At 38.1% G+C, this 18,504-nt stretch overlaps 1 protein-coding gene across 4 annotated transcripts in view; it reads left to right on the forward strand.

Annotated features, from left to right (window-relative positions):
• Positions 1-18,504, forward strand: part of BCL3 (BCL3 transcription coactivator) — a 397,081-nt gene that overhangs the window by 358,296 nt on the left and 20,281 nt on the right. For all 4 annotated transcript variants that reach the window (XM_044080669.1, XM_044080668.1, XM_044080670.1 and 1 more), the window contains exons 5-6: positions 3,607-3,695; positions 7,119-7,196. In XM_044080669.1, coding sequence (XP_043936604.1) covers positions 3,607-3,695; positions 7,119-7,196 — 167 coding nt within the window. The remainder of the gene's footprint in view (positions 1-3,606; positions 3,696-7,118; positions 7,197-18,504) is intronic.

Below are 18,504 nucleotides of genomic sequence, written 5' to 3' on the forward strand. Positions count from 1 at the left end.
TATCATTCTCTGCAGAGTTTGTGCTTCTTCCCTGTGTTCATGTGGAATTTCTGTGGCTGCTCCAGTTTCCTCTCACATTCAAAAGAAATGCACTAGGTGGGCTAAGAACACTAAATTGGGTGTAGGTGTCAATGTGTAGTGTGGAACAACAACTGCGACAATGCTAGCCACCCAGCAGTATGAACATCCTTTCTTTTGTGCCCCCTTCCTTTTTTATAACTTAAATTTTCTTTGATTTGTACACATATTGCATTGGAATATTTATTAATTAAAATACATTTTATCGTCAGTTGATGGTGATGGAAACAAACAGGATGTGTAATCATTAACCTCTTTTTTACCTTCTAATTTTGACAGTCACATTTTTGCTAAGGCTACAAAGTTACAGAGTCTTTCTCATGTGACACCGTTTTTATTTAGAGCCTGATAACAGTAAAAGCAACACTTGGTATGAGTCAGTATTGTCTAGACTCTGCTACACTATAAAGCCACATCTCTATAAGAGTGAGAAAAGCTGCAGTAGTGGCAGAGCATACTTAGATTGTATATGTGATCCATTTTTGTAGATGAGGTATCCACATACTGAGATGTGGCACATGTTTTAGTACAGGAGCAATGCTAAGAAATTGTCATGATGTACAGGCAAGGTCCACACAGCCTACAATTATGCTACAGTAACTCAAGCTGCATTGTGCATGTCATAAAACCTGCTTTATCACCTGGGTCTATATAATGTCATGTCCCTGTAGTTCTGAAGTGTGGTATAGTCACCAGAACAATGGTTATTCATTCTCTGATTACCTGATTAGTCCATTTCAGGGTTGTGGGAAACTAGACCTTTTCCTTATGCTCAGCAGCCAAGAGGCAGAGGAATTAAGCATGAACAGGGTGGTAGCCCATTGCAGGCAATGCATATCAGCACTCACTGGCACATGGTGCACATGTAGACACTCATACGTATACAGACACACACACACACACACACACACACACACACACACACACACACACACGCGCACGCGCTTAACAATCTCAATGGCAGAAAACAGAATGCATGTTTTAAGTTGCAATTCATTTAAGATTCAATGAACACCCAGTTTTAGGTGTAGTGTTGAGTTTAAGCAATATGACACAGTGCAGTGTCGGGGTCTAGTTAACTCGTCAGTCCATCTACAGTCCCCGTTCTTATGTCACTGCTACTGCCCTTACTAGTACATGTTAAAATAACAGCATGAAACTGGGTGTTTAATAACTCTCTCATATCCTGTAATAGCAAGATCTGATAATGCACTTAATAGGGTAAGTATGAAACAGACAGTCTGTAACTCAGGTTCTTAGTAATTAGAGTCCCCATGTCACAAATAATATGAAAAGCACAGCTGGATGGTGGCCACTATCCTGCAACTGTGAGCTTCAATCATTTTTGTAATACTAACAGTATAAAATATGGTATAGGTTTAAAATAAATGATTTTCAGATACTTTGCCAAGTCTCCATAAGCATTGCTGCATTGAAAGTACACAGGAGGGCACTTTATCAGGAGATTCCATGTAGAACTAAGGAGGTCCTGGCCACTTAGTATTGAACAAGCACAGAGTTTAAAGGGAAGTCCCTAATGAGCTGATCAGTAGAAACTTTCATGAACATGGTAATGGCATCAAACACAGCCGAGGCATAACTGCATTCTTATGAACCACAGTGAGTCACTTAGACTAATAATTCCTTTTATTAGTACTAGGCATCATATGGTTCACACGATCAGTAATCCTTAATAGAGTTTCAGTATGGTATATGTTATTGCCCATAAGAAGGGAATGTTCAGTGCATTATATAACTGCAAATTCCAAGAATGTAAGGAAAAAAAAGACCTGACCTTTTGGGGCCTAGCTTTGTTTCATTGTGACTCCTGAAAAAATCCACCAAAATGCAGCAAAATTGATCCCAGGAAATCAGAGGTTGTGTGTCTGTGTATGTGTTTTTTTCTTGTTTTTTTTTGTAAGGGCTGCAACCTCATTTGACATGCAAACTGTAAGTTGGAATAACTGGATGTCTGCAAAAGTAGCATGAATAAAAATCAGACTTTAAATACCTTAAAATCAGTATGCCACATTGCAAATTGTATTGTGAAGTGACCCTGCTTCCGGCGACATTACTTCATTCATTATATTAATTCAGTAGACCTTGCATTGCTCCATTCACTCGCACAACACTGATAGCTCTTTATAGTAAAGATAGTGTAGTTACAAAGGTAGTGTGGTTACAGATATTTCCATTATACTGATTAAAGTCATAGCCTCATTCACCTCTGTTAAGATGTGATTCACTTTTTTCCGTGTTATACATCCTCTGCTCTTATATGTGGAAGTCTTACATTGTTCTGACATAGTTACAGCGGTGAAGATCTGGACTATAGTTGTACACTATGTGATTTTGAAGAGAGTTTGAGGAATTTGTATTGAAACAATACACATCTTGGAATATGTCAAGCTGTGTTAAGGCATGGAAGCTGTAAGGATCTTGACTAACCTCAAGTAATTAGACAATTTCAGAATGTGATTTTATTAGGAACCCGGTTTAAAATAATTAACTTTCGGCTCTGCAGAAGGTTGCAGGTACCTGACATACCAATTGCATTTATGCACATCCTAGGAGGCCTTCCACAGCTGTCAGACCAGAAATCTAATGCTATGATAGGAGGATGTGATGGTCTTAGATGGCCATAGGATGAGGATGGCTTAGAGAATGGGCCCTCCTTCTTCTCCATTGCCACATCATTCCTCCTTCAGCCTTTATAATGATGTCATGGCTTTATATCAGGTAAGGCTTACTTACTGAAGGGAAGTCTTGTTCAAGCCAGAATGAATTAAGTTTTATAATCTCTGACTCTGTGCGGGTCACGGCTGTTGTCAGAGTGTATCTATTTAGAGCATTCATGAAGGCCAAGTAATAATCAAGCAACAACCGTATTTGGCATCCAAATCAACAGAGCAATGAAAGGAAGGAACAGAAATGACAAGACATTTGATTACAGTACTGAGTTACATTAAATACGTTTTTTAATGCATTATTGCAATATTTCTGTTTTCATGTAATACTTAGAGCCACCTGCATATAACTTCATCATTAGATCCTTAATTTCATACTGTCTAATGTAGATCTTAGCGTGCTGAACATGTCGCACAGACATACAGTATATGAAACCTTTGCCATACTTCATCCAGGAGTACGGCTTCTGGGAGGATGAGGTGGGGTTATTGTATGCTTGTTTCACATAGAGAATATTGATGAGAATTCTGCTTAAAGCTATTACATTTTTTCACATTGTTGCCATACATGTTCCTGTAACTTAAACAAGTTTCTAATTGTGAATGTTTCAAAGTGCGCATGTCCTAAGGACATTCACTGATCTTAGGATAAGCATCACGTTTCAAAAAGGGATGTGTCATGTTTTGTGGTTAATTTTACTCAAATAACCACAGGGCTTTACTGGAGTTTAGTTGTTGTTCTGACTTTCCCTTCTTCTCTCCAGAAATCCCCAAGAAACACAGCTAACAGCACTTCTGCCATGCTTCAAACTGACTTTTTCTTGCTTGTTTTATATTGCAGGTTTTTCTCCTCTTCATGTTTCAGTCAACAGTGGAAACAAAGAAATTGTGAATCTCTTACTTGAGCATGGAGCCAGAATTGATGTCGTGGTATGTCAGACCTCTCATCTGTTTACTTAAGTCAAAATATTGCAGTTTGCTGAATTTACATCATTAGCCTGAGTAGTTCAGACAGCAGTAAAATCAATAGTATTCACATTTTTCTGATATTTCAGCTAGTTGTAGCAAGGGAATACTCCATTTTCAGATAACACTTTTAGCTTGCTTCCATACTTTTCAACTGTCCAGAATTTTGCAGATTGTCTAGAGTTTTGCCTCAGATTTTTACTCTGCTTCCCATAAAATTTGTGGTTTTCTGGGAAATCATTGACAGTTTAAGTCACTAAGTAATGACAGACATTAAGCTTCAGACTTCATATCCTCCAGGAAATGCATGATCCTGAGTGTGCACATAGACAGTAGCCTTACCTTCAACCACCATGTGGCCACAATGGTGAGGAAATCCTTTTATGTTGTGCAACTTAGAAGTAAGGGGATGGCATCTAGGTCCATAGAGGTCATTATCCCACTGTACTCTGCCCTTATCAGACCAATCATAGAGTACAATGCTCCCTTGTGCATACCTGACTAGGGATATGTAGCAACTAGAGTGTCCTCAGAGGTTTCTTACAAAAAGAATACAGAGCATAGCAAACCTGCCTTATGCAGACCACCTTAAAGCCCATTCCCTCTGCTCAGTCTCCTTTAGATTGGTGAGTGGTGATCTATGCCTGGCTTACAAAGCATTCACAAACCCCACAGTTAAGAATCCCTTACATATTCGTAAGTCAAAGAGTACCAGAAATACAACTTCTAGGGTCTTAGATTTTGTCTGTGACTTAAACAGAACATGCTGGAAGACAGATATGTGTCCCAGGGACTGCACCTCCTGTGGAACAGGCTTCCCATGCATGTGAAGCTGAGTTCATCTATTACCCTGTTTAAGTGCAACCTAGACCAGTGGATGGAGAATAGGAAATTTACAGCAGGCCTGGTACCCATGTCCCTTATGGACAGAGGAAGCTTATAAATGCCCGGCTCTCAATGTCCTATTTGGATGCAGGACATCATTATTCTTTTGGGAAAACTTTGCTGTGCTTAGAAAGGCCCCCTGGGTCATTAACCTAGTAACAATCTATGAATCTATGTTAATACAAAGCCTGTTATTCTAGTTGCTTTCTAAGTTAATAAGAACAACATTTAAAACATGTCCCTGGTTTGTGCCTCTGTCACCCTCATTATTTTTGCTTTGTCCTGAATCCTTGTCTTAAGAGTTTGAGAAATATGTCTGCTGCTGGGTTGTGCCTTGCTGTCATTGTTCTGCAGTTACACAACTTCTGTTTCATATGCAAAGGCACAGTTCTGCATTTGCTCACAGGTTTTGTTAGCACATAATAGGTCTGAATTCAGTAGTTAAATTGATTAAAATTACTCGCAGTGTTAGTGTTATAGTTGCTCTTGTTTCATTACTTTCTAGTAATGTAGAATGTTTGAATATTTTTCCATGGTGGACAAAGTTTTAGCTACCAGTATTTTATTATGTTTAACAGGTTTGGATGTTTTCTTACTTGCTGTACTGCTGTAGTTACTCATTTGTGCCTTCGGGTGTCACTGTCCTGAGTGTCCATAATAACAACAATGAAGTATAATATCCAGAACTGTAGCTAGCAGTTATGCCACCCTGTCCCATTCCCCAGTCTGGTGCATCCTCAGTGTTTTAAACTGAACAGCAAAAAAAAAAAAAGTTGGCAAACTTGTATTCAGTTTCACAGGCGAAGTTAAAAAAAATTCAAACTGTAGTATGTGGTTTCTGCAGTTTACACCATTCACATTTTGACCTCAAATACATTACTGTCATCTGAGTGCTGGTAATGCAAGAAACCAAAAAAAAAACTAAAAAAAAAAACCTCATATTCCCTTTCACATGGATAGTAGCAAAAATGATTTTATAGTTTATAACACAAGAAGTGGTAAATTGCTTCAATCCTGACCCCAAATGTAAAATGCAAAACCAGCATTTGGATGGCAGTAATATAGTAAAGACCGATCATTCTCTTCCAATTCCTCCCCCTAACACTCTGCACTCAGGGTGGTACCATCTTTCCCCCAGCCTACCTAGACTCTGATAATACTGATATTACATAGGAACATAAGAACAATACTAGGCAATTAACTATGAGGACCATAAGACACCTTTAATTAGGCACACATAAAAGTTCATACCTCCCTTTTTAAACATTTAATAGTGCTTATTTCTCAAACTGGGCAGAGCTGTATGTGACAAACTTAGTGCAGATTTGTGTCTACCCATCAATTATATATTGCCACAAAATAAAATAAAACTCCAGAGACAGACACTCTAAAGCAAATGAATACATTGTACATATATACATACATAGGTCCTAGTACCTCAAAGAACATGGGATCTGAGTGTGGTATTAATGCATAGTCTTTAAGTGCTGTGTTACACACTGCATGGCAGAGTTGTCTAGCTTCTGCTGTCATCACTAACATGTTTTGCTGTCATGCTACACTGCCAAGCAGTCTTTATTTTTGACAGCATCAATCCTATGTACCGAAGATTTGAAATCATATAATAAGGATAGGGGTCCCTTTGTTTATGACATTACTATAATATCCCACATTTCCTGTTACAAGGAGGATTGTTTGTCATCTTGCTACAGTACTTAATACCAGTTGTTTCTCTTTCACATTGGATTGCTACCCATCTCCTAAACATTCTGATAGCATTTCGGCTTTGTACAGAGCTAAGAGCAGCTGCCTCCCTGTTGGTGTCTTCCTTTTGAAGGAGGGTCATGTACTACTTCTCTGGGGCAGTACTGTAGATAGTTAATTGTTATGTTACTATGTGTTGCAGGTACAGTGTAGCCCAGTGTTTGTGTGGAGCTCCTGTTTCTCTGTTACTGCATCACTGCATGTTGTAGCATCAGTGCAGCGCATTGTGTTATGTGATATATGCTGTGGTCTAAGAAGTGCAGGAGATTGGCAATGTTGCATTCAGCTATCATTTGTTAGTGCAAATAGTGCAATGACACTGATACTGAACAGACTCAGGCGACTGTTGTGAACTACTAACACTCCTCTCACCTGCTCAGAAGTTTGCAGAATGTCCAGATTTGTTAATCATATTTTTGTTCTGTATCTCTTAAAATCTGTGAGTTCTGGCAAATTTATTTATTTATTTATGTATGAATAAGTCACATGGTAAGTCTTGTTGTACATGTCTACTTATGCATTACAAAAATTACAGTGCTTACAAAGTTTAGTGAATATTTTACCTTTATCTCATCTCATCTGTCTTTGTTCATATGTAAGTAAAGAAGTATTTTCATTGCAGTACAATTTAATTTTAGTCTTTGTCAATTTGCGAGTAGGAAACATTTGTTTGTAGCATATTTTAATTTTATCAATAAGTCTGCATGACATGCTAACATTTTTTTTCCTTTACTGCAGGATAGTAAAAGTGGAAGAACCCCTCTAATTCATGCGGTTGAAAAGGATGATCTAGAAATGGTGAACTTGTTGATCGAGGTAAAAAAAAAAAAAAAAAAACAGAAATCATTCAGTATCCATTCACACCATAATATTTTTTACCATAAATGTCTTTTTGCAATGGATGTTTATGGGCAATTATAGGAACATATAGACATATCTAGTGTATATGCTGCACAGACAGATGCCACATACAAATATGGTTGATAAGAAAACAGTATATATGTTTTGGGGGGACTCTGTGAAAGTCTAACAAAAATGGAGCAGCTCAGTTTAATTTACATAACTAAACTAAAGTGTAACAGATGTTCTGTAGAGTGAAACAGGTAATAAAGTACCTGGAACACAGATATGAATAGTTAGTGTAAAGATGTTAAATTACATTACAATGGCAATTCTGCTGTGCATGCAGATTGTTTTATTTTTCAAATTTCTTAAAGGACATCTTTTCAAGGATGTACCTTAAAGCATGACATAGTGTGTTGCAGAGTTTGCCAACACTTACTGGATACCAAGACTCTTCTGTATTCACTCCTTGTTTTAGAGATTGGTACTAACTGCCCAGCAGAAGTTCTAAATATTTCCCCGGCTCAGTGGTGCAGAGTGATGGACTCCTGACTCTGTGTCAGAAGACTAGCTCAGCAGATCAGGTGCTGGAGAAGCCAGGTGAGGGAATGGGAAGCAGTTGCATTTTGCCATCTTGCCCACTCCAGGAAGAAGGAGGTTTTTGTCCTTGGTCTGATACGTCCCTGATGATGTAGACAGTGCTATAATCATGCAGCAAACTGCCAATAACATACTGGAAGGGGGGAAGGCTAGAGCTATCTGCATGTGATGTTGTATATCATTTTAGTAAAGATCTATACAGTTAGGGCATTTAAATAAATACCACAGTGCACAGGACAGCATGTGTAGCAATGGTGAATGCTCCATTCCAAACAACTTCCTCTTTCCAGTCCACCACCTGTGGACTCACAGCCCTGCAGATAGTACTGTGGGCACTAAAGTATAAACGGAGTAATGGAAGCAGTTTCATTGCAGTTGGTGGTCAGCCTGAGGGTGTGCAGATGGTAACAAAGAAGTTAAAAAATTAAAAAAATATGTTTATATTGTACCATCCCAGTTTATTAGCCAAACCCAGAGTCTTTGTGAACATAAAAGAATTTCTAAATAAATGACAGCTGAAATAGGGAGATTTGTATCTTACACTCCAAGCTGTTGAGATTATGAAACAGTGGTGTGTTTACATATTAGAGATAGACATTACAGCACAGTCAGAGAAAGATGACAACTCTGAGTCAACCAGATGTTTATTTGGTTCTGGACACATCATTAGATATTACATTTGTCAAACAGTAATTGACTATAACTCATAAGTTCTAGAAGCTTTGCTGAGACTTCTTCCTCTGAATTGATCATAGAGGGTAAGATAAGACAGCTTGTTTAATGGGGTAGAGGTACTGTAAATTTCTTGGGAAAGAACTGAGTTATTAGACTGACAGTGAGTTTTACACTTGCTGCGGAAGTGCATAGTTTTTCTCTTATTTTAAGCCATAAATTCAGTCAAAGCTAGATTATAACTTGGCACTGGCTGTGGTGGTTATGTTATATGCAAGAAGGAATGCAATGTAATTAGCATACTGAACCAGTCCTGATTTGTCACATTGATAGTCATTAAAAAAAGATAGGAAAAAAAGTAACTGATAACAGCTGGTCAGATGGCACCATTCAGTGTGGCTGATCATGGGTATCATTGCACCTTTCAGTGTCACTGAGATAAATCCCATTGTTTCACAGATTCATGAGATATACTGTGTGGCCAAATCATACCAAATGCTTTGGTATGGTCACAAAAACCTGATTCAGCAATTAAACCATGATCTAGTATGCACTATAGCATTCGGTAGTTCGAATCAGTGCCATGTATAGGCCTGAAATAATATTCTGAATTTGAGATGAAGTTGTAGTTTTTTTAGGTGATGAAGCAGTGCTATTTGTGAATGAGTGCAATTTTCCTACAAATTTTGATAAGGAAAATGTGAGTGCCATAACAAGATAATTATATAGTACATATTAAGTTCTTCCTGCATGTATGTGTGTGGGAAGTGCCACTTCCATCCTAGGAACACAACCCTTTCTGATATATCTTTTAGTTAATATTGGAATCAGCTGAGTAATAGCACTTTTCTGTATTTTAAGAACTTTGGGGATGCTTTGACAATTAAAGCTGATCCAGATTTCAGATTTCACAGCTGTTTATACACAGATCTAATGAGATTGTTTACAGGGTAAAGACAGCAGGCACGTTGTATAAAAGTGTAAAAGTCAATTTTTTTGTCTAGCTGGCTACCAAAGTATTTTGTAATTGATCATAAACGCAATGGTCCAAACTGAAAAACAATTTCATTGTCACTTAAGTTTTAAAAAGGTAAGAGTAAATGTTGATCCAGGATGAAGTAGCTTTCTGTACTGCATGTGAATGTCTTTGGATTGTTGCAGTGCAAACAGTGTTGTGCAAGAAAGTACTACTGAAAATGAGCTTTTCCTTTGTTACAAGCCTCAGGAAATTTGATAAGATCAGCATTTAGTTTATAAAGTCTGGAGATAAATTGTTGGTGATCATGACATCATGGCAGCGATCTTGAATGTGAGCCAGTACATGTTTTTATACGACTGGTATGCTTTTTTCAAAGGAGATATGCAGTTTAACTTAAAATAAGCAAGCAGTAATGCCCAACAGGGTATGTGCTACTGTGTAAATAATATCTACCGGGGGGGGGGGTGGCAGATGGCCTTTACACCCTTAGAAGCCCATTATATATGCAGTAACACAAACCCTGGAGGGCATTATTGTCCTTAGAGAATAGGTTATCTGTAAAATTGTTGTGTTGTACTTACTTGTGTATTTGTATCACTATATTTTTATATATTTTTGATGTGAAACAGTTCCACTGCCTAATGTTTCAAACTTGCTTTAGTATATGTAAATGGTGTTGGCAGTAGTATTTTACATCCAAAATATAACATGTTAAAAAATATCCAGATATATACTTCACTTTTTGGTCCACTACCACTAAAATATGTGGTTTGCTACCAGTCATTGAGGGTTGAAGTTACTAAATAATAACATACATTTGAGTTTCAAACCTTATTTCTTTCAGAAAATTCAAGCTAAGAAATTCTGTTATTTTAAGCAACTTTCTAATTTTATAAGAAAAATATTTAAAATATGTTCCTTTTTCCAGCCTTTGTTCCAAATTATTTTAGGCTTTATCTAGATTTTTTTAAGATAAGAGGTCAAGATGTATGCAAGCCTTTTTACTGCTTCTCAGGACTGGCCTTTGATCAAGTGATGCCCTAGGCAAAATGTCTCCACAGCACCCTTTGACACCACCCGGTACCCCCATTCTGGTCTACCTACACCATCCAGATTACTGAAAACGTGCCCCTTCTAGAGCGATGCCCTAGGCAGCCACCTAGTTGGCCTATGCCAAAGGCTGGCTATGCTGCTGCTGACAGTGGACGATCAGTCTCACTCACTCACTCACTCACTCACTCACTCACTCACTCACTCACTCACTCACTCACTCACTCACTCACTCACTCTCTGTCTCTCTCTCACACACACACACACACACACACACACACACACACACACACACACACACACACACACACAGAAACTTTATTATTTTATAGCAGCAATATTTAAAATCTGGCCCTATTTTGAGCCTTTGTTCCCCCTTTCATTTAGGTTTTATGGTGATATCTTGAGCTAAGAGGTCTGGAGGTACGCAAATCTCAACTGCTGCTGCCATCAGTGGACAATCGCTCTCACTCTTTGTACTCTCTCTTACACTCACACACGATTCCGCTTTCATGCATGCAACCATGCATATACTCACACACACACATACACACACACACACACACACACACACACACACACACACACACACACTGTTTTATGTTTCATTTACTTTTATCCTCACTAAACAGCAAAAGCGTTGTTCAACGAGTGTAAAATAACAGTTTGATCGATCTCACTCTCACTCACATGCATGCATACACCCACAGACACAGACATAAATCCATGCACACTTTTTTTTATTTTATTTTATTTTTATTTCACACTCACTAAACAGCAAAAGTGCTGCTTAGCATGCATACAGTAAGAGCACCACTGGGTTACTTTCAGTCCGAGTTCCATGGCAGCTTGATATGCTGCTGTAAAATGGTAGACTTGTTTTTCACTGGGCATTAACTGTAGATTAACACCCTGCTGTAGAACATTAGTTCTCCAGTCAGGATGCTGATGTACAGGTCACACATTCTGTAATCAACAGTAACATCAAGTGGCAATTTTGTATAGCATCAAAGTTCCTTATATTTCTAGGTAGCAAAATTTTTCCAGTCCCTAGAGTTTTCTATTGCTCCGTATAGTTGTGTGGTCACTGACTGATTCAGCCATGTTATTTACTAACAGGACATTGATGATTCTTTTCAAAGATAGAATTGTCCAGTCCAGGATCCTGTCACAGCCCGAGAATGTATGTATTCTTATTGTCAGTTGTTTTGCTTGAGTGAAGTCATTGATCTTTAAAGATGGATTGCTGAAATCATTCATTGGGAGTTTTCAGTCAGCATCCCAGTCAGCCATTATGATGAACTTTGTATTTATTTTGGAGATGTGCTTTTGAGTGGCCTCATCTGTAAGTAATTCATATGTCATTGGCAGGCTACTGAGAGTGACATTAGTTTATTGAATTTTATTTAGATTAGGATGGATTGGAAATGTCTCTGTCTTCATGTTTTCTGTCTCTCTGCCAGATATTAAAATTGGGGATGGGACATCCCTTCTGAGAAATTAGATTCTTCTCTCTTTTAACAGTGTAATAAAAAATTCAGGGATATCAGGCTGACATAGATTTTTTCCAGATACTTCTAGCTTGAATATAGCCAGGATTTAGACCAGTAACGTTATGACAAATGCTGATTGCTTGACTGGTGAGAGCATTATAAATAGTGCCCTGCATTTCACAAAATTGCTAAAGAAAGCAGAATGATAAATGTTAAGGACCGTAGATGGAGTTTTAATTTTTGCACTTAAGTGCTGCTTGTTGTGGTAAGACATGACCTCAAGGATAATACATTTGCAGGCTCATAGGTTTGTAGATACTTAATATACTATTGATCTCTTAAGAAGCCTAGCTTTGCATTCCCATGGCATTTATTAGCCATTATATTTTGCATTATGAATATCTAAAGACTGGAAATACAAGTATATATATTGGGGTTACTGCACGCTTCCCATATCCATGATGGCAAGTGGTGCTAAACTGGGGTAAATTTGCGGTTACCCATACATTCGTCCAAATTACCTTTAACTACAGTAAGAGAAGCACTGTGCATTATCTGGAGCAGTATTCTCTGTGATACATAACAATCCCTCCAGCATGTTCTATTAATTTTGTAAAAAAAGTTTAGGTCCCTTGAGTAGGTGTTTATGACCCCATTTGACTTGTGAATGTGCAACAGGTTTGGCAGAAAAGGGTCTGTTGGGATGCAGCAGTTGCATCTCAATAGTCTATATGATACCAAGATGAAAGACAAGGTTTTGAGACAGTCTATATACTTTTTATGTTTTAGGATTTCAGTTGTTTTAGTGAGAAAGCATTGTGGTCATTCCAGTTATGTTAAGTGTTTTGGACAGGTATATACTGAAAGTAGCATTGTACTCAATGACCACCTTAATGAGTACTAAATACAGTGAACAATTATATTCCTGAATCTGGATGCCATGCTTTTAGATATAAGCTGTGTGATGAAAAAGGACTTCCTTATGTTAGTCAATGTATAGGTTCCCACATCTCTAACTGCAGGGTCATTTTACAGGGGATGGGGGTATTGTCACTGTGTTAGCCACGGGGGAGTCATTCTTACTGAGGAATATGATTATACACCTCTTCACATTAAAGGACAACAATGCAATTCTGTTGTTAAATACTCATCTTCTCTGTTATTTCTCCTTCCTATTTACAGTCCCTGCTAAGAATAAACAATACAGCATTTAAAATACTTTAAATTGGCTCTTTCTCTCCACTAGAACAGTACCTTACTATACTGTGGTGGCTTCACTTTCAAAAAACTGTTTTCCAACCCTGGAAAAGCTTGCTGTAGTTTTCAATTCATTGATGTCAGCAAGGCCAATGAATACAGGTAGTTTCATGCCCAATTCCCTCCCCAAACTGACATCACCACTACTGTCCTAAAAACTCACCCATGCTGTGATGTCACAGCTTCCTGATCCAGCCCCTACCGATACAGAAAGTAAAGGCTAGAACAAGGAAACAGTGCATGAGTCAAGTCTCCTACTGTAAGTTGTCAATCACAGCAGGTAACAGTTGAAATTACCCTTAGCACTTTGACAACTAGGGAAGTAAGTTAGGTGTAAAGGGGGATGGGAGATGAGTCAAAGTAGTACAATTCAGCCTTCACAAAAGACTGCAATTTAGCAATTCTAAAAAGAAGCAGCAGTAAAAAGCACTTTGAAAATCTTTTCTGTGGCATTTGCACTGTTTGTGTTTTACGTAGTCACTGAACAGCACGGAATGTTACTTAAAACTGACTGAAACACAGCAGTGTATGCATGTAAAGTCAATGCAGTAACAGCAGCTTTAGGAAGAAAGAGGCCTACTTGATGAAATTTTTTTTTACAGACAAACCCTGCATTGTGGGATACCTAGAGGCAGACTAAACAATCAGGATCACTTCAACATGCTAGACCCCATGTGGTCAGACTGAGAAATCATATATAAAAATATTTAAAAACCTATAGTCTCAGAGTGGTGTTAAAATATAGGAAACACCAAACCATTATGAAATAAACTGTTTTTGAGTCTATGGGTGTGGTTCTCCTTTAAGTTTTAGTCTGTAATTTTAACACCAACTATTTGGGACAGGCCCTCTTGTAGGATCCTGGCATTTTCTAGTGAATTTACAGTGGCACCAGGTTTGCCGTCGTCTTCAGATTTGGTCAGCCACAAATCCTTAACATTAGCTTTGATCTCTGAGAAGTAAATGACAAAGAGGAGTGACCTAAAAATTGAACACTGGGCACTGTCCTAGTGACTGGTCCTTTGTAGGAAGTAGAGCTGTCCACTCTTACTTCATGGGTTCTGTTTGTGATCTAGTTTGCTATCCAATGAGTTATACAGAGGATATTTAATTGGAAGAGTTTATCCATAATTTCTGCATATGGGATGGTGTTTAGCTCCTTTGTGAGGGTCAGATGTGCAGTGAGTACTGATTTACCCTCTTTTATTGCCTCAATGATTTTTCTTTTTTTAAATAATCAACCATGTTAAGTAGGCAGGACCGGCATTTGATAAATACAACCAGGGTGGGTCAACAGTCTTTAAGTAACATATATTCCTGTTTATTACTTCTATAACAAGCCTTTCCATAACCTTACATATGATGCTGTTCAGGCTTATGGGTTTATAAATACTTGCGTCTGTTGAAGCCCCACCTTTGTGCAAGTGAATGACTGTTGCTGTTCTGTATTCATCCTGCTCAAAGCCTGTTTTGAGACTAATATTTAATAGCCTCTGTGATGATGTGAGGTATTGCCGTCTATGCCAGGTGAAGTAGGGCAGTGAATATGTAACATATGCCAGCATAGCTAGGTGGAGTTTTGTAAATAATTTTATGTCATTTGTATATCAAACTAATTTGTATAGATGCTTGTGTTTAAAATGTATTTGTAAAGTGGCTTATGCTAAAAATGTACCAACAGTGGGTCCAGCTGGACAGAAAAGAAATATACCTGTATGCCAGACTGTATTGTAACTGTTGAAATGAATATATTGTAACAGCAGATACTGGAATAGAAGAGATTAATCTCAGTCCAACTAACTTTGAAAACTAGTTTGAAATTAAATTGTCTAGTTTAGGTGATAACAATTGTATCTTAAAGTTCTGATTGTAGCCAGAGAAAAAGGTCTGTGAAAACTAGGACTAAATCCTATTTTATTGTCATTAGGGGTGAACTAATTGCTAGCCTAGAAGGGTGGAAGTTTTTGAAATGGTTTTATAGCTTCCCAATGATGTAACACATCTTAGCAAAGCTGTATATGGGTGAATGGTAACACATATGTGCAAGATTCTGGTTCAGTTTCTAGTAAAGTGGGTAGTGTGGGAACCAGCATCAGATGACCAGATATATGTGATGACATTCTGTAATCTAGTGCTGAAATGATGTTTGAATACTAGATGAAACAGAAGGCTCAGGGCACTCTGTTTTGGAACTGACAAGACCACTCACCCACTTCATCTTGCCTTGCTCTAGTAAGTGAACTAGGGGTCAGTAATTCTTTAGATCAATCAGAAAAATATAGTGAGATTAGTTAAGTATTGTATTTCTTTATCTGTGTGAATCTTTCCATCTGTATTATTTTTAATATTTCATATAATTGAAATTCCAGTGTTTATTATAAATAGATATTTAGTAGTTTCATGTCCTTTTATTATTAAATATATTTAAACTTTTCATTGTGGCTGGTCTTTTAGGGAATATTTTAACCTTTAAGAGTACTTATATTTATTTGGTGACACTGTGGCTGCACCTGAAAGCCTTGCTGCTCTGGTCAAACACTACCATTTCTGTTAGTATTCATTTTTATTCAGTATAATGGGGTACCATTGTAAGAGATTTAGAGTAGTTGGCTTTGAAGTCTTCTGGTGGTAGTATCTACCTTATAGTTTGGGCAGAGGGTGTATAGCTGGTAAATCTGTACCAGCTTTTCCCAGGTGTGTATGTGTGTGTAAAATCAAATCTCAAAGAGTGTGTGTGTGTGTGTGTGTGTGTGTGTGTGTGTGTGTGTGTGTGTGTGTGTGTGTGTGTGTGTGTGTGTGTGTGTGTCTGATACTTGGAGCAGGGACACTAAGCACTGGTTTCACAGAGAGGGTGATAGAGGACTTGGCTTAAAACACTCAGCTGAGGACTCGGCTCTACAGCTGTTGTCAGTGTGGAGCCATATTTGGGGCCTGTTGTGAGAGAGGGAAACTTAGCCCCAAGACAGGAGTGTGTGCTCTTAAAGGAAATTGTGCTTGGTGCAGAGAGCTGCATCTGGAAATATTGTGTGTATCTGTTTTTATTCCAAGTGAACATCCCTCATCAGTATCAGTGGTGAGGATTGAGGCTCCTTGATTACTGGTTTAGAAGAGAGACATTGCATCCTCAACAGAAGGTCTGACAAGTTTATAGATTTATAGGTTGTTACTAAGATTATGACAAAAGAAGACCATTAAAAAGCTAAGCCACATCACCCAGTAATGTGGGAAACTAACAATGTCCTCCATTAAATAGACTTTATTTACATATCCCAGATGAGACTTTGTCAACACCCATCCATTCACTGAGACTAGTTTTAAAAGTTGCTGGGGAAGTACTGTGCTTGATAGGTAAGGGCAGCCTATTCCAGAAAGGTGAATATTTTGGGTTGGGTATCTGTTACACCATTTGTTGCTTCTGATGTGGTAGTGTAGGTTTTACTCTCTAGAATGGGTTTTTGCTTTACCACTGGTTCAGATTAGGTGAAGGAGTTCAAAGAGTACAGGATCATCCATAGTATGGAAGGATAAATATAGATCACTCCTTGTCAGTCTTTATGGTACTAAGGAGAAGGCTGGGACTTCTAATCGATCAGGGCAACTATGGGTACTGAGACCTGATATCCTTCTGGCAAGGATGCTTAGTGAGGTAAATGCTGAAGGTTGCATTGCATTCAGTGATGGACCTTGTAAGAGATTAATAATGTGGGACTACAACTTCTTTGGACCTAGATAAGCTACCACAAGTGATATGTTGTGCAAGGCAAAATTATTTTTTAACCATCACATAGATGTGGTAGTCAAGCCGAGTCTGTTATCAACTTAACATACTCCAGTCCTTGATGACTGTATTAGATTTAAGAGGAATGTTATCAATATAGTACATAGCTGAGATAGTAGATTTACCAAAGGAAACTATGCTGCATTCCTTGGTGTTGAGGGTAGACCCATGAATAATACACCATGCATTTGTTTAGTTCAGTCCTTGCTGGAAGATTTGAGTATCAGAATATGTTTCATTAACCAACCCCAGTTTGCAGTCATCAGCAAACTTGGTGAGCTGATGTTGATATCAGCTAGTGACATTTTTCTGTCTAGAGCAAATACTGACCTGAATGGTATGAGTTAAGTCAGACAGACAGTTATCATCTATTAAACTATGTATGGATTAATGGTGAGTTCAGAGTGTTTGTCAATACTCCTAGCACAAGGGTAGGGTTAGAGGTCTTGACAAAGTCCAGATAAGCAGCAATGTCTATAAGCCCCCTTATCCATGGCATCAGTAACCCTTTCAAAGAACTCAACCAGGTTGACCAGGCATGATCTGCTGATTACAAGGCGGAACTGGTGTTTGTCCAGGGATATAAGCATACCTATATCATTGTTTATTAGTTTGGTTTTAATATGTTCCATGGCTTTAGAAATGATACTAATGAGACTAATAAGCTGTAATTCCCAGTCAGTAAAAGAGATCACCTTTATGCATGGGCACCATAACTGCCTTTTTCTACATCGTGGGTACATAACCATTGGAGAGACTCATCTTAAAGAGCTGATGGAAAGCTTTTGCTAAATGGAACTTTAGACTTCTAGCAGACATCCAGGGATATTCTGAAGACCCACAAAAGTAGTGTTTTCATTTTGGAAAGTAACATAAGAGCTTGGTCCATACTGATTTCAGGTGGGGTTCTGTAAGAGAGAGTGCAGAGGAGAGGGTGAGTGGAATCAAGTTCGAAAAGAATTTGTCTGCAAGAATATTATCAATGTCCTTGTGGTCAGAGAAGTGTATCAATGTCATTATAGTCAGAAAAAGATGTACCATTTGAGGTAAACTCAATAGAGAAGAACAGGTAGTTAAGCTTCCTGATGTAGATTAAGAAAGCCTTGTGGTTGTCTTTTAAATTAGTTGCAATCCTAAGTTCATACATGGCCTTACATTTCCTAATGGTAAGTTTGAGAGACTTGCTTACCAGTTTGAAACCCCTTTTATAATGATGAAGTGGACCTCTTTTCATGGTGGCCAGGAGCTTTTACTTTTTATTATGTGGCATGTTGATGTAGTAGTTCCACCATTCAGGTTTTGTTTTAATTATCCTTATGCTCAGGCCTGATCAGCATGAATACTTCAATGCCTCTGTGCAAAAGGAATAATTAAAAATTAGAATAGTAGGCAGTGGCACCTGTTACAAAGTTTGCTGGGACTATTTGTGATTATCAATAAGACCTGCAAATA

The sequence above is a fragment of the Protopterus annectens genome, chromosome 8.part0 (assembly GCF_019279795.1).
Source record: "Protopterus annectens isolate FY-2018-M chromosome 8.part0, PAN1.0, whole genome shotgun sequence".
Classification (NCBI taxonomy): Eukaryota; Metazoa; Chordata; order Ceratodontiformes; family Protopteridae; genus Protopterus; species Protopterus annectens.